The sequence below is a fragment of the Tiliqua scincoides genome, chromosome 4 (genome assembly GCF_035046505.1).
Source record: "Tiliqua scincoides isolate rTilSci1 chromosome 4, rTilSci1.hap2, whole genome shotgun sequence".
In the NCBI taxonomy this organism is placed as follows: Eukaryota; Metazoa; Chordata; class Lepidosauria; order Squamata; family Scincidae; genus Tiliqua; species Tiliqua scincoides.
The window spans coordinates 74,783,541-74,800,652 of record NC_089824.1 but is presented as its reverse complement, the minus strand read 5'-3'; the positions used below and the strand labels follow the sequence as shown (position 1 = coordinate 74,800,652).

The following is a 17,112-nucleotide window of genomic DNA, read 5'->3' as shown; positions in this document are numbered from 1 at the left end:
GCTGATCATTTATAAAGCATGTATATTGTATTTTTAAGATCTGCATTTAATTAATGATATGATTAATATAATTGATATTAATATAGTTAATATATATTTGATATTTAATATTATGTGATAATAAATATATTATAATATTATATTTAATATATTTAATATAGTTAATATTTCTGGCCACTTCCTGTTTAATGATGTCACTTCCAGCCCACAGGAACATGATGGGAAGTCATGGCCAACAGCCACGGGGGTCAAGGGAGCCACTGGCCGGAAAAGTTTGAGTGCCACTGCCCTATATTAACACAAGCTTGCAAACTGCAGGAGCTGAGCTCTTTGCAGGGCAGTTAGCATCTACTTAATTTTTGAATAGCCTCGTGGCTTTAGGTAATTAGTTATCTGATCTTTCCATCGCCAATGTTTTCATTGGAGGCTCTGCAGGACCTAACAGAAATCAGGTCATGACCCACCAAGTGGGTTCCAACCCACAGTTTGAGAAATGCTGGACTAGTCTGTATTAACAGAAAGAGCAATGTGGCATTGTTTTTTCCCCTGCTAATACATCATGTTGATTTATATTCTATTTATTATCCTGGATAACTGAAATTCTATTATTTATTTTAATTTTGTCTCCTTTCATATTCTATCTGAAGTATTTGATGTTTTGTTAGTATCAGTCCAGCTCTATTGCAGACACTTAATGCCGTCAAAGGCTGACAAGTTGAGTGAGGTACCCTGCAAGCCTGTACTTGTACCTGTTGTTATTGAATGGTTTTGAGCAATGTCAGGCTGTGTAGCATGGTAAGTGCCTGTAAATTCTGCAATAAAATTAGGTAAGTTTGCTTTGTAAGTTTGTACCATTGGATACTTGGTACAATTACTCGGCTGAGTTTGGGTATTTGTAGAGAGAGCAAGTTGCTTATATGTCCAACAGGTTTATTGAAACAGACGAAACATTTATTAGATATAGGCCAACAGATGAGAATTGCTTGCAGTAGTGATATGATTGTAATTTAGTAGGAAATGTTGCAATCAATGGGAAGTTTTTTTTTTTTTTTGGGAGGTCCCATTAAAATGCAGAAACCTGATATCTTACATATGCACAATCAAAAATATAGACATTTTGGGGTAGACCAACCTGACAAATTATGTATAGGGAAATAGAATGTGTTGACATTTCTGATTTCTGGGTCATTTAGTGAAAATAGTGACTGCAAGAAAGCTGAGAAAGGAGACTATTGTGAACACACTCCTATGTGTATCTGCTCAGGAATAAGTCCCATTGTGTTCAGTGGGTCTTACTTCCAGGAAAGTGTGAATAGGATTGAGGCATGAGTGTGTGGGGGGAGGGAACACAGGCAAGTATTTCATCAGATATCCTTATTAGATCAACATTTAGGATGATTACCCTCTTTCATTTCTAAAATTTGTCTTGTTCTTGTGCTTCTTATTCCAGATCTCCAATTTGGTCCCTGTTGATCAATTTCAGTTATATCAGCAATTAAAATTAGAAAGAGGTATGGTTTGCTAATTTTACATGCCTTAATGGGATTTGGAACAGAATATCTCAGAATAACTAAGATTAGCAAAGTAGTCATGACAACACCCAAAGAACTGGTAAGAAGTCTAAAAAAATTTCTTTGTTAAATGTGATTTTACTGGTAAGCATTTGCTATGTTCATACTTTGCTATTTCCATTTCAAATTGTGGTATCCTGAATGAATTGATGCTCCTAGTAGGATGTGCCCAGTGAAGCTGTGGACATCAACCAGCAAAGATTGCTATGCCACCTGTCTGACAATTCTAAACTGGATAAACAAGAAATTTCATCTTGCATTCATATCTTATTGAAATCATCCTGCTAGCCAATGATATTGTGGAAAAGGGGGGCAGATTTCAACTTCCTGTGTCTAGAGTGTTCCAATAGAGCTAGGTAATATTAGATCATTTTCTTCTTGATTGACTTTCATTGCTCATGATCTCAGTTAAAAACCAACCCATCACAAGCTCTCACGAGTCTGAAGCTACCATTTGACTGAAGCTTAAGGCATCAGTGATTTGATGAAGCACTGAAGACTGAGGCTGCATAAGCATAGGGAAATGGCAAATACACAGATTAAAATGGTTGTTTTGGATTTTTAATATACATTTTCAGAAGTCCATTTGGATCCACTGAGGACATGGTGTCCCTCTGCTGACTGTCAGACTGTGTGCCAAATTGAACCAAGTGAGTCTGGACAACCAGTGCCTGTAAAATGCCAGGCTTGCTACTTGACATTCTGTTCATCATGCAAAGAACCTTGGCATTTGGAGAGAGCATGCCGGGACAGCCAACTGATTGTGGCTCCAAGTGAGGAAGGGTAAGATGTACTCATGAAATGGTGCACGTTTTCCATGTTGTTGTAATGTGGAGGAGGTTGGATCGAGGCTGGGAAGGGGCAATATTGGCAGTAGCGTCACCACCAATGTCGCAGTTAAATTGCTGGTACAAGTCTGAGTAGATCAATTTGGGCCACAGAGACTTAGCCCCTGGGCAAAGAAAGAAATGTTCCCTTACTCAGAAGAGACCTTTGGGTCTACCCCTTCTTAGGATGCAGTGCATATAGCATGACTGCATCAGCTGGGGGGGGGGGTGTTTTGAAAGGATTGTGCAGCAAGAGTATGAAAGTTTCATACTCTTTCAGCAAAAGAGACAAGAGTTTCTTGTCTCCATGTTTGCTTCCAATATTGGATTACAGTCTGAGGTGAGAAAACACCATGTCTCTTGGTGACTTTTTAAAAAGGGACTATTTTTAAAAAGGGACTATTTTTAAAAAGGGAAAGAGGGGGGACCCGGGAAACTATAGGCCGGTAAGCCTAACATCCATACCGGGTAAGATGGTGGAATGCCTCATCAAAGATAGGATCTCAAAACACATAGATGAACAGGCCTTGCTGAGGGAGAGTCAGCATGGCTTCTGTAAGGGTAAGTCTTGCCTCACAAACCTTATAGAATTCTTTGAAAAGGTCAACAGGCATGTGGATGCGGGAGAACCCGTGGACATTATATATCTGGACTTTCAGAAGGCGTTTGACATGGTCCCTCACCAAAGGCTACTGAAAAAACTCCACAGTCAGGGAATTAGAGGACAGGTCCTCTCGTGGATTGAGAACTGGTTGGAGGCCAGGAAGCAGAGAGTGGGTGTCAATGGGCAATTTTCACAATGGAGAGAGGTGAAAAGCGGTGTGCCCCAAGGATCTGTCCTGGGACCGGTGCTTTTCAACCTCTTCATAAATGACCTGGAGACAGGGTTGAGCAGTGAAGTGGCTAAGTTTGCAGACGACACCAAACTTTTCCGAGTGGTAAAGACCAGAAGTGATTGTGAGGAGCTCCAGAAGGATCTCTCCAGACTGGCAGAATGGGCAGCAAAATGGCAGATGCGCTTCAATGTCAGTAAGTGTAAAGTCATGCACATTGGGGCAAAAAATCAAAACTTTAGATATAGGCTGATGGGTTCTGAGCTGTCTGTGACAGATCAGGAGAGAGATCTTGGGGTGGTGGTGGATAGGTCGATGAAAGTGTCGACCCAATGTGCGGCGGCAGTGAAGAAGGCCAATTCTATGCTTGGGATCATTAGGAAGGGTATTGAGTACAAAACGGTTAGTATTATAATGCCGTTGTACAAATCGATGGTAAGGCCACACCTGGAGTATTGTGTCCAGTTCTGGTCGCCGCATCTCAAAAAAGACATAGTGGAAATGGAAAAGGTGCAAAAGAGAGCGACTAAGATGATTACGGGGCTGGGGCACCTTCCTTATGAGGAAAGGCTACGGCGTTTGGGCCTCTTCAGCCTAGAAAAGAGACGCTTGAGGGGGGACATGATTGAGACATACAAAATTATGCAGGGGATGGACAGAGTGGATAGGGAGATGCTCTTTACACTCTCACATAATACCAGAACCAGGGGACATCCACTAAAATTGAGTGTTGGGCGGGTTAGGACAGACAAAAGAAAATATTTCTTTACTCAGCGCGTGGTCGGTCTGTGGAACTCCTTGCCACAGGATGTGGTGCTGGCGTCTAGCCTAGACGCCTTTAAAAGGGGATTGGATGAGTTTCTGGAGGAAAAATCCATTATGGGGTACAAGCCATGATGTGTATGCGCAACCTCCTGATTTTAGGAATGGGTTAAGTCAGAATGCCAGATGTAGGGGAGGGCACCAGGATGAGGTCTCTTGTTATCTGGTGTGCTCCCTGGGGCATTTGGTGGGCCGCTGTGAGATACAGGAAGCTGGACTAGATGGGCCTATGGCCTGATCCAGTGGGGCTGTTCTTATGTTCTTATGTTCTTATGTTCTTATGTTCTTATGTGACTGATCACAACAGAATGGGTTACAGATGTTTCACATTTTCAGGTTATCGAAGTGACAAAAGCAGTTTACCTGTGGATTTAACTATAGATTCTGTTGAACTATTTTGTTGCATCCTAAGTACATAAAAGCAATCCACTACCATTCATGTGAGATGGAGGGGGATTTTTGCTGATCCCCTTTCCTCCACAGTCCTCGGTGCTCTGTATTACCCTGCCCTGTCCCTGATTTGCAGAGGGATGATGGTGCAGGGTGCTGTTCGGGTGAAGAGGGGGCATGTTTGTTGGCAAGAGCTTCCTTCTACTTATGTTCCTTCAAAACCAGCCCTTTGGCTATCAAATAGGTGTGACACTCTTAATTTTGTATATTGAACTATAAGCTTTTATAAGTCCTTATTCTCCCTTTTCTAGAGCACTGATCAAAATGGACACAGAAGCTCCAGTTAAACAGTGCCCCGTCTGCCGGATATATATTGAGCGGAATGAAGGGTGTGCCCAAATGATGTGTAAGAATTGCAAGCATACATTTTGCTGGTACTGTCTGCAGAACCTGGATGTAAGTGGTGTGTGGAAAAGGTTCAGGGATTGAGCTTTACACCTTCCAATTCCTTTACATTTGTTGTAACCAGAATAACAAGTTGACAATCTGATTTGAATGTCCCCTCCCCCTATGAAAGGATGTTATCTTGACTAAAGTAAATTTCTCTCTGATTGAATGAGTTCATTAGTTGCACCACAGCCACCCATTTAAGTTATCAAATGACTAATTCTCATTGCCCAACTATTATCTCTTTTATATTGAGCTGTAGGCTTTTGTGAATTGTACAACAGCTCTCTCATAAAACAAAATGCATGCACTAGTTCTGATGGTCTTAATAGCAAACAAAACTGGAAGAATCAAAAGGTTACTACAGCAAGTCACGTAAAGTTGCTGATAGGTTCTTGAAAATGGCAACTTTAAGCAAAACGAAACAAATGTTACTATTGGTTAATTGATATAATTGATATACGTACATAAGAGATATGTTTCTACAGCATATTTCTTGTCTCAGAAACACCACCACACTTTTCAGTAAAGACCCAAAACACTTCTAATATTAAACACTGAAATAAACGTGAGCTTTCCAGACCGGTGAAATTCCATGCTGACATGGATAGAACGTGCAGACTTCATACAGTTAGCACTCGCTGTCCTGAATCCATTTTTTTTTCTCATTAACTTCATAATTAAACAACTTAAAATGAAATGGCTTTAAGTGAGAACTTGCAGTGTACTGATGCATTATTTCTGACAATAAATGTAATTAATATATTTTGGAAGAACTTTGGATTTTCAAAATCTCTTCCCCCCCCAACCCTCTCTTGTAACACTGTCTCCAAATCTTCTTTCTGATTGGAAGAACAGTCATTTAAACAGCACACAGAATATCTTCTTGTTTACGTTACTGTTAATTATAAGGTTTTTCACAGTAGGTATTTTAAGTGGAGCCTGGCAACAGATATAGGGTGCAATCCTAACCCTTTATGTCAGTGCTTTCCAGCACTGGCATAGTGGTGCCAATGGGACGTGTGCTGCATCCTGCAGTTGGGTGTCACTCATGAAGGCCTCCTCAAAGTAAGGGAATGTTTGTTCCCTTAGCTCAGAGCTGCAATGCCCTTATGTCAGTGCTGGAAAGCAGTGCTGGAAAGCACTGACATAAGGGGTTAGGATTGTGCCCATAGATGCAGACCTAATCAGAGCCCACAGTAATAATGCAATCTGTCATTGAATATCTCTGTTTAGTACTCTATTTGCTATCTCCTTGCAAACGTAGGTTTTCCCCCAATTCTGGTACCTGATTTTTCACACATGAAAATATATTTTCTCTGTTCTCAACCTGTGTGCCTGGCAATTAATTTAGCTGTGTATTTTTGTGGCATTCACACTGGTGAAGTTCAGATTTGTTACAGTATGAGGCTGCAGTGGTTGGAGGAGCAGTCTCAGTGAAGCAGAGATGGCCTACAGACCATATATTGCAACTTGCCACTTTGGGCACCCCAGGCAGCAGATTGGTGGGACATCCACCTTCGTCCGCACACGTGCCTCTGCTGCTGCTGCTCCTTGCCCCGTCCTCCTCCCCGGATTGGAAAAGGAAGAGAGGGGCAGAAGACATATGGATGAGAGGAGAGTGGTGGACTAGAACACTCTAGTTCACCACTCTCTTCTCCATACTTCTATTCCATAATCCTCTTTCTTTTCCAGTCCAGGAAGCGGAAGGATCAGGGATGTGCATCTTCAGGTGAGGGGGGAGAAGCATTTGGCAAGCCACCTCAGCTGCCAGGATGTCTTGGGCCGGCCCTGCACCCAAAAACATGGTCAGGCATATTCATGTAGACTACTCAGCATGCTCTTTCCCTTCTGTCTTTCAGAATGATATCTTTCTAAGACATTATGACAAAGGCCCCTGCCGAAACAAACTGGGCCACTCCCGTGCCTCAGTTATGTGGAACAGGACACAGGTAGGCTTAACCCTGAGCTTGTGTCTCTTTTACTACTTTCAGTGTAGATTTTCAGTGTGTGCAGACTCACAACGTTCCTCTTTCTTAGCATGTTTCTCCTTTAAACTTTTCAGATCGTTGGAATTCTGGTGGGCCTGGGGATCATTGCCCTGGTCACATCTCCCTTACTACTCCTAGCCTCGCCATGTATTATCTGCTGTGTCTGCAAATCCTGTCGAGGCAAGAAAAAGAAACATGAGCCACCCACCACCTAAAGCTTTCTGCCTGTTGAGTCTGAATGCCTACACTGAGTATGTGAGAAGACATGAAGGCCGACCTCTGGCCCTGATGCTTTACCAAATAATTCACCTTCTCGTTGCCAACTTCTGCAAAAGTGCCTACTGTTTCACAGGACACATTGTTTGCAAGTTGCATTTCAAGCAATGGGGTGTTTTGCGCTGGATCCAATTCCTTTCTTCCCTTCTTTTAAAGGGACAGGACTTGTAAAATGATCCACCTCCTCAATCTATGTTTTTTCCCCAGATTCTGAATGTGTATTAGTTTTGAGCACTTTAATTTTGCATCTCTTGAAGAAGTCATACAGTTAAGTGAAGGAATATGGGCAAATTAATCAGCCCTGTTTTTTTTTTAATTTTTAAAATCTTTGTATCTTGTATGTATGAGCTTTTCAAGGGTGGAGTGAGAGGAAAAAATTCATTGTTATTAGAAGTTAGTGATTTTTTTAATGTCTGTACCTGGAACAGTCTGTGTTGTACATTCATGGGCTCTCTCTCATTGGGGGTTTTCAAGCATTGCCTGTATTGAGCAGGGGGTTGGATTAAATGCCCTGCAAGGTTCCTTCCAACTCTAACATTCTGTGATTCTGAGAGGAAAATAGGAGAAATTATGGATTGAACATAATGGATATGGGATCTTGGTTGGCAACCTTCAGTCTTGAAAGACTATGGTATAAGCCTACAGCACCTGGTATTCCCAAGCGGTCTCCCATCCAAGTACTAACCAGGCCTGACCCTGCTTAGCTTCCAAGATCAGACAAGATCAGGCATGTGCAGGGGATCTTGGAAATGTGCATTTGCTAAAATCCTAGTTGAGACCCTGTACCAAGAAAAGGAACTGAAATCTGCACTGGTGCAGCATTACCAACAATGACATGAAGCTGCTGTTGCAAGGATGCATGATAATATGCCAAGAAAGTACCTCAATACCAACAATTAGGAGGACTGAGGTGTAAATTATTGTCAAGCATTGTATAACCCGTGGGTGGCCCACATATGCTGCTGGTGCTAGAAGTGGCTGGCACAAAGAGGTGGAGATTCGCAGTATGCCAAAGGACCTGCTGGCCCAGCTATGACATAGGGTCAGGCTCATGTTCCAGTCACTCCTTGTCAAACATTGCTGCTGCCGTTCTGTTCCTCTGGACCAGCTCAGTAGATGAGTCTACTGTGTATATGCTACAGTGGCACTAGAGTGCCATACAGATTTGGGGCTTCACTTGTGACACCTTGCAGTCCACTTGTCAAAAAGGTTGGCTGTCATTGGTGCAAACAATATTTTCAGTGAAAAATAGATGTTTATTTACAGGCACATTCTTTTTTTGATGGTACACCTCTGATTTTTTTATTTTATTTTAGGGATGTTTTCATACTGGTGAAATATGGATGCAACAACAAATATGCGCTGCTTTATTTCTCAGAGTTAGTCAGAAACTGTGAAAATAACATCAGCAAGTGTATTGCAAAAAAGGTCCTATGTATAAACAGGGTTGAGGACTGCAAACTCTTAGATGAATTGGTTGCCTCCCATTTATAGCAAGAGCCATAGTCCCAGAGAAATGGTTAGATTGTGACAGAAGGAGCACCTGCACCATCCAGACCAAAAGAGTGTGTGGGGAGGGAACTGACCCATTGTTTGTCTTCCCCTGATTGTATCTGCATATGGATAGTCATTCTGAGTCATTCTGTGCTCCATCAAAATAATGATCACATTAGATGTGCATGCAAGTGTGTGCAGTTTAATCATGCTTTTGACTGAATCTCTGTTTCTTGTTTTTAATAAAAGTGGCAAGTTGGATGGGAAAACTCTGGCCAGGCCACAGGGAGGGAGGGAGGTCTACTTGTCCTTCACACTGTTTTAAAGATGAAAACTGCCCTGATTTATCTTGGAAGGAACCATTTGAAAAAAATTATGACTTTCAAGGCAAATTGCTATTTTGGGGACCCAGGTTTTTTTTCTTTAACGTGGCATGAGGGGAAGAGTGGACCCCAACGTGGCCCAGTCACTGTCCGGGTTTGCCCTTCCAATCAGCCAATTTTATTTAAAAAAGAAAAAAGATCTTCCAGTTGGAAGCACAATTTACACTGCACATGTTTAGTGCATATCTAATGTGGCCCTAAGCTGTTTTTGAAATCCAAAGGTAAAAAGTGACATTGTATAAGTAAGGCTGCAATCCTATATGCACTTTCCTGGGAGTTAAGCCCCCTTCAACACTGTGGGACTTACTTATGAGTGGACATGCATAGGAATGTGCTGTAAGGCATAGAAGCACTTTTCAGTAGGGTTGCATATGCCATCACCTGCAGTTTCTGGTTGACTGCTGTACTTAAGTGTAGCCTCATTTTGTTCTGTACTGAGAAACCCAGAGGAAGACTGCTAATGTAAATAAAACTGATGCTTCAGGAAAAGCCATGTTATGTCTCATAGTGTATGTTTCTCTCTCTCTCTCCCTCTCCCTCTCTCTGTGGGTGTACGTATGTACATACACAAAGCAAATATGGCAATTACAGTCAGTTCTCTTTATATGTGAATTCACTTATCTGCGAGGGACAGAATTGCCACCTTTTGTGTGCAGGTTCCACCTATTGATCATCTGCTGGTAACCAAGGCACAGGAGTCACATTTGGGAAAAGGAGTTGATAGCTCTACCTCGTAAGAGCAAGCTGCTGTTCATATTTGTGGCAGATGTTCCACCCAGCTATAGGGAACCACATACCTTCCTCCCACTCCTCCATCTCATAGATGTTACTTACAGAGAGCTATTAAGGCAGAACAAATCTCCTGGTTCATAGAATAATTGGACTTATTTTGCAGAATAAGGGGGAAAAAAACCAACAGCTCAAGCCTATGCATGTCACTCAGAAGTAAGTCCCATTGAGTTTGATGGAACCTACTCCCAGGTAAGCATATTTAGTTTTGCATCCCTAGACATTTTTAAGCTATTCCAGATACATCTTCACAATTAATGTAAGCATCCAAAAGAAAACATTGTTTACTAGTACTTCTTAGTTCCTTGGGCTTAATTGCTTTCAGCAAATAATCTTTTCTTCACCATTTTTAGCATGGCGAAGAGCCAAAGCTGTGATCTTTGTAAGATTCATTAGAAACTATTATTCTATGTTTTTTAAAGAAAGCAGATGTGTGTGGAGATGCTGCAAGTGGTGGTTTAAGATCTATGATTCAGCATTTGGAAGTTTTAAACATGGAAATTACTTCACTGTCCTGCCCTCAGCATATACAGACATCTTTTTAGCTGCTGAGGTTTCTTGCTCTTTCCCCCCCTTCTAATGTCACAATATGCAACATGTGCAAAATTAAAAATTTAGCAAAAGCAGTTTGTCTCAGCTTCAGTCTTCAACAAGCTACTTCTAAGGCCGATTATGTGAACATTTAGTAAAGTTTTGTTACCAACAGAGGATGCTGCAAAGCCATCTGTCACATTTTTAAGATCATTGTGGGGGATGTGCAGAAAAGGCAGCCAGAAAAATGCCTGCCATAAGTGCAGTTCTGGAATCTTGGTAGATTTATCAACACAGCACAGCGATGACAATCTTGGACCCTACATTTCTTCCAAGGAGCTCAGGGTGAAAGACATGGGCCTATTTCATTTGGTTCTCAAATGTTTTAGAGGCCCTAGAGCAGGATATCAAATTCATTTCATACAGGGAAGTTAACATTCATAGTGCCTACTGGGGGCTAGAAGTGGCATCATTAAGCAGGAAGTGATGTCATTAAGCAGGTGATTATCAGAAATAAGCACTTTGTTCTCACCTACGAGCTAATTAGCTGCAAATGACAGAGAAAATATGTAAATCTTGATCAGACAAAGTGACTACAAGTCAAAACTTGATTCCTTAAAAAAGTCAAATCCTACTCTGTGCTCACTACAATTCTCCTTTGACTTAATAGAGAGAAAGTGTCAGTGACGTTTGCCCTGGTTCTTTTGTACATGTAAATCTATGCACATTTACACCAAGGCCATTGTGATGAAGTGTGAACTATTGATAATATCTTGTAGACCACTTTTGTTTTTCTCACACACTTTTAACTCCCAAATGTGAACACCATTTCATCTTTTTAAAAACTGCAAGATAATCTGTGGTCTTCAGCAATGAGCCCTGAAGCAAGGCCTTGCACTGCCCCTCATTGCATAATGGATGCTACCACTGCCAATGTTACTGAGAGTTCAGGGATCCACCTGGACGATGGGCCCTCTGGACATGAGACCTTAGCCATATGCTCCCCCTAGATGTAGATGTTTCCTGAATGAGCAATTTAATCTGCAGGGGTTGGATCTCAGACTCGGGTTCTAAAGCATGTGTACATATGAAAGCAGCTGCAGCAATAGTTGAGCAGGAAGGAGCTGAGAGTAGGGATGCAGTCTCAGAGAGACTACACAACTTGCTCTTTAGAGAGCTGCTCCTAGCTGAAGGAGCATCGGTTTGTCTCTCCTTCGACCATAAGTATATTTGTAAATGCATTATGTATTGTAAATATAAGGATGTATTATGTAAATGTAAATGTACATAAATCCTTATGTAAATATAAGGATGCCCAAAGCCACCATTGCATTCTCATCCAAAGACGCATATCCTGGGCTTTGGAGCCCTGGAATGTCTACCCATTCAGGAATATAAGGAACAAGGGCCAATGTATTCTTCACTACTGTTGGAAAAACAAGTCAGGTACCCTTAGACCTGAGTTCAGCTCAGGACAAGAGAGAACATAAGAACAGCCCCACTGGATCAGGCTATAGGCCCATCTAGTCCAGCTTCCTGTATCTCACAGCGGCCCACCAAATGCCCCAGGGAGCACACCTGATAACAAGAGACCTCATCCTGGTGCCCTCTCTTGCATCTGACATAGCCCATTTCTAAAATCAGGAGGTTGCACATACACATCATGGCTTGTAACCCGTAATGGATTTTTCCTCCAGAAACTTATCCAACCCCCTTATAAACATATCCAGGCCAGATGCCGTCACCACATCCTGGGGCAAGGAGTTCCACAGACCAACCACACCTGAGTAAAGAAATATTTTTTTTTGTCTGTCCTAACTCTCCCAACACTCAATTTTAGTGGATGTCCCCTGGTTCTGATGTTATGTGAGAGTGTAAAGTGCATCTATCTATCCACTTTATCCTTCCCATGCATAATTTTGTATGTCTCAATCATGTCCCCCTTCAGGTGTCTTTTTTCTAGACCGAAGAGGCCCAAATGCCATAGCCTTTCCTCATAAGGAAGGTGCTGCAGCCCAGCAATCATCTTAGTTGCCCTCTTTTGCACCTTTTCCATTTCCACTATATCCTTTTTGAGATGCGGCGACCAAAACTGGACACAATACTCCAGGTGTGGCCTTACCATCGATTTGTACAACGGCATTATAATATTAGCAGTTTTGTTCTCAGTACCTTTTCTAATGATACCAGGCATACAATCGGCCTTCTTTACTGCCGCCGCACATTGGGTAGACACTTTCATCGACTTGTCCACCACCACCCCAAGATCCCTCTCCTGATCTGTCACAGACAGCTCAGAACCCATTAACCTATATGTGAAGTTTTGATTTTTTGCCCCAATGTGCATGACTTTACACTTACTTACATTGAAACGCATCTGCCATTTTGTTGCCCAGTGTCCCAGTTTGGAGAGATTCTTCTGGAGCTCCTTACAATCACTTCTGGTCTTCACCACTCTGAAAAGTTTGGTGTCGTCTGCAAACTTAGCCACCTCACTGCTCAACCCTGTCTCCAGGTCATTTATGAAGAGCACCGGTCCCAGTACAGATCCTTGGGGCAAACCGCTTTTCACCTCTCTCCATTGTGAAAATTGCCCATTGACACCCACTCTCTGCTTCCTGGACCTCAACCAGTTCCTAATCCAGGAGAGGACCTGCCCTCTAATTCCCTGACTGTGGAGTTTTCTCAGCAGCCTTTGCTGAGGGACCATGTCAAAGGCCTTCTTAAAGTCCAGCTATATAATATCCACGGGTTCTCCCCTATCCACATGTCTGTTGACCTTTTCAAAGAATTCTAAAAGGTTCGTGAGGCAAGACTTACCCTTACAGAAGCCATGCTGATTCTCCCTCAGCAAGGCTTGTTCGTCTATGTGTTTTGAGATTCTATCTTTGATGAGGCATTCCACCATCTTACCCGGTATAGATGTTAGGCTGACTGGCCTATAGTTTCCTGGGTCCCCCCTCTTTCCCTTTTTAAAGAGCTGTGTGACATTTGCTATCCTCTAATCCTCTGGCACTGTGGCCGTTTTGAGGGACAAGTTGCATATTTTAGTCAAGAGATCAGCAACTTCATTCTTCAATTCCTTAATAATTCTAGGGTGGATGCCATCAGGACCCAGTGACTTATTGATCCTTAATTTATCAATGAGGTCCGTAACATATTCTCTTTTAACCTCTATCTGATTTAATTCCTTGGTCAGGAGGGGCCGTTTGGGCAGCGGTATCTGCCTGAGGTCTTCTGCCGTGAAGACAGATGCAAAGAACTCATTCAATTTCTCTGCCATCTCTAAGGCTCCTTTTATTTCCCCTTTCCCTCCCTGACCATCCAGAGGGCCAACCGCTTCTCTGGCAGGTTTCCTGCTTCTAACATATTTGAAGAAGCTTTTATTATTCCCCTTAATGCTACTGGCCATGTGTTCCTCATAGTCTCTCTTGGCCTCCCGTATTACCTTCTTACATTTCTTTTGCCACAGTTTATGTTCCTTTTTATTCTCCTCATTAGGGCAAAACTTCCATTTATGGAAGGAAGCTTCCTTGCCCTTTACGGCCTCTCTAACTTGGCTGGTTAGCCATGCAGGCACCCTCCTGGACTTAGTCGAGCCCGTCTTCCTTTGCGGTATACACTTCCGCTGGGCCTCTTTTACTGTTGATTTGAGCAACCTCCATGCTCTCTGTAGAGACTGGACTCTTTTTACCTTCCCTTTCAACTTCCTTCTAACCAGCCTCCTCATTTGAGGGAAGTCCACTCATTGGAAGTCAAGGGTTTTTGTGAGAGATTTGCCCGGTATTCTTCCCCTGATGTGCATGTTGAAACGGATCGCAGCATGATCACTGTTCCCCAATGGCTCAGTAACATTGACATCTCTAACCAGGTCCTGAGTATCGGACAATATTAAATCCAGAGTCACCTGTCCTCTGGTGGGCTCCATGACTAGCTACTCTAAGGCACAGTCATTTAGCATGTTAAGGAATCCAGTCTCCTTTTTGTGACCAGAACACAAATTGACCCAGTCTATATGAGGATAATTGAAGTCCCCCATGATTACAACCCTGTCTCTCCTTGTCACCTCCCTGATCTGCTTCCTCATTTCAAGGTCTCCTTCCAGTTTCTGGTCTGGAGGACGATAGCATGCCCCCAGTATTACATCGCTCCTCAGGCCTGGTAATTTAACCCATAGAGATTCTATGGAGTTGGACCCACCTTCAATCACTACTTTGCTGGATTCTATCCCTTCTTTAACATAAATGGCCACCCCACCTCCAGCCCGCCCCTCCCTGTCCCTCCTGTAGAGTTTATAGCCCGGGATTGCGGTATCCCACTGATTCTCCGCATTCCACCAGGTTTCCGTTATGCCCACTATGTCAATGTTTTTCCTTGTCACCAGGCATTCCAGTTCTCCCATCTTTGCTCGGAGACTTCAGGCATTTGCATAAAAGCATTTGTACACGGAATGCCCCAGGATGGGCTACTTATTAGCTCCTTTATCCCTAAATTCTCTAATTGTGCCAAACCATCTATCACATCCCATCACGCTACCATTCCCAATTTCTTCTAGTCTGCCTTTACCTTGTTGTTCTCTAACCTCCCCTTGTCTAACCTTTACCTTGTCCTTCTCTAACCTAAGCTCTTCAACCTCTCCAGACTGAGAGCAAAATCCAAAGTCCAGCTGAAATGTCTGCGTGACTTCCTCTTTGCCGGCGATGCAGCTGTCACTACCCACTCTGCCAAAGATCTCCAGCAGCTCATGGATCATTTTAGCAAGGCCTGCCAAGATTTTGGACTGACAATCAGCCTGAAGAAAACACAGGTCATGGTTCAGGATGTGGACTCACCTCCCTGCATTACAATCTCTGAGCATGAACTGGAGGTTGTCCATGACTTTGTGTACCTTGGCTCAACGATCTCCGACACTCATTCTCTCGATACCGAGCTAAACAAGCGCATCGGTAAAGCAGCTACCACGTTTTCCAGACTCACAAAGAGAGTCTGGTCCAACAAGAAGCTGACGGAACATACCAAGATCCAGGTCTACAGAGCTTGCGTCCTGAGTACACTTCTGTACTGCAGTGAGTCATGGACTCTTCGCTCACAACAGGAGAGGAAACTGAGCGCTTTCCACATGCGCTGCCTCCGACGCATCCTCGGCATCACCTGGCAGGACAAAGTTCCAAACAACACAGTCCTGGAACGTGCTGGAATCCCTAGCATGTATTCACTGCTGAAACAGAGACGCCTGCGTTGGCTTGGTCATGTCGTGAGAATGGATGATGGCCGGATCCCAAAGGATCTCCTCTATGGAGAACTCGTGCAAGGAAAGCACCCTACAGGTAGACCACAGCTGCGATACAAGGACATCTGCAAGAGGGATCTGAAGGCCTTAGGGATGGACCTCAACAAGTGGGAAACCCTGGCCTCTGAGCGGCCCGCTTGGAGGCAGGCTGTGCAGCATGGCCTTTCCCAGTTTGAAGAGACACTTTGCCAACAGTCTGAGGCTAAGAGGCAAAGAAGGAAGGCCCATAGCCAGGGAGACAGACCAGGGACAGACTGCACTTGCTCCCGGTGTGGAAGGGATTGTCACTCCCGGATTGGCCTTTTCAGCCACACTAGACGCTGTGCCAGAACCACCTTTCAGAGCGCGATACCATAGTCTTTTGAGACTGAAGGTTGCCAATACAATACAATACAATCTAACCTCCCCATCCTCGTCCCATAGGGATGAGGAGTCCCGAACCGGATGCCCCTCGGCTCCTGTTGGTTTCCCCCCAGGGATCAGTTTAAAAGCTGCTCTGCCACCTTTATAATGTTATGTACTAGCTGGCAGGACAAAGTTCCAAACAACACAGTTCTGGAACGAGATGGAACCCCTAGCATGTATGCACTGCTGAAACAGAGATGCCTGTGTTGGGTCGGTCATGTTGTGAGAATGGACGATGGCCGGATCCCAAAGGATCTCCTCTATGGAGAACTTGTACAAGGAAAGCGCCCTACAGGTAGACCACAGCTGCGATACAAGGACATCTGCAAGAGGGATCTGAAGGCCTTAGGAGTGGACCTCAACAGGTGGGAAACTCTGGCCTCTGAGCGGCCCGCTTGGAGGCAGGCTGTGCAGCATGGCCTTTCCCAGTTTGAAGAGACACTTTGCCAGCAGTCTGAGGCTAAGAGGCAAAGAAGGAAGGCCCATAGCCAGGGAGACAGACCAGGGACAGACTGCACTTGCTCCCGGTGTGGAAGGGATTGTCACTCCCGGATTGGCCTTTTCAGCCACACTAGACGCTGTGCCAGAACCACCTTTCAGAGCGCGATACCATAGTCTTTCGAGACTGAAGGTTGCCAACAAACAACTAACCAGCATAAGGTTGGTGGCAATGGTTTGGGTGTTTCTATATTAATAAGTGCACCAGATGAAAAGTTTCATAGTATATAAGATGCATTGCCAACCTCTCCAGGGCACTGTGCATTTGACAAAAATTCCAAACCATGTTTATTTATAGTTTTAGATAGCTAAAAGCCTGCTATTAATGTTAATGGTTGCCATTTATATTTCATCTGGTCTTTTTAAAATGACAGTGACAATAAGGCTCTTGGTTGCTCTCAAGAGGTTATGTTTTTCATAATGTCACAATCCTAGTACAGTTGAACAATGGGGGCAGAAGGAAGGGAATGAAATCCTTAGCTGCTAGTCCTTTGTGAAACCTTTTCTAACGCACAGTTAATTTTAAATCCAAGGCCAGTGAGATTTTTTATTGTTGACATGCAGA

At 43.4% G+C, this 17,112-nt stretch overlaps 1 protein-coding gene across 1 annotated transcript in view; it reads left to right on the top strand.

Moving 5' to 3' along the window:
* RNF144B (ring finger protein 144B) overlaps window positions 1-10,449 on the top strand; it is a 55,690-nt gene extending 45,241 nt beyond the window's left edge. The window contains exons 4-8 of the mRNA XM_066626229.1: window positions 1,451-1,511; window positions 2,150-2,354; window positions 4,755-4,899; window positions 6,753-6,842; window positions 6,956-10,449. Coding sequence (XP_066482326.1) covers window positions 1,451-1,511; window positions 2,150-2,354; window positions 4,755-4,899; window positions 6,753-6,842; window positions 6,956-7,096 — 642 coding nt within the window. The 3' untranslated portion in view covers window positions 7,097-10,449. The remainder of the gene's footprint in view (window positions 1-1,450; window positions 1,512-2,149; window positions 2,355-4,754; window positions 4,900-6,752; window positions 6,843-6,955) is intronic.
* Window positions 10,450-17,112: the final 6,663 nt, after the last annotated feature.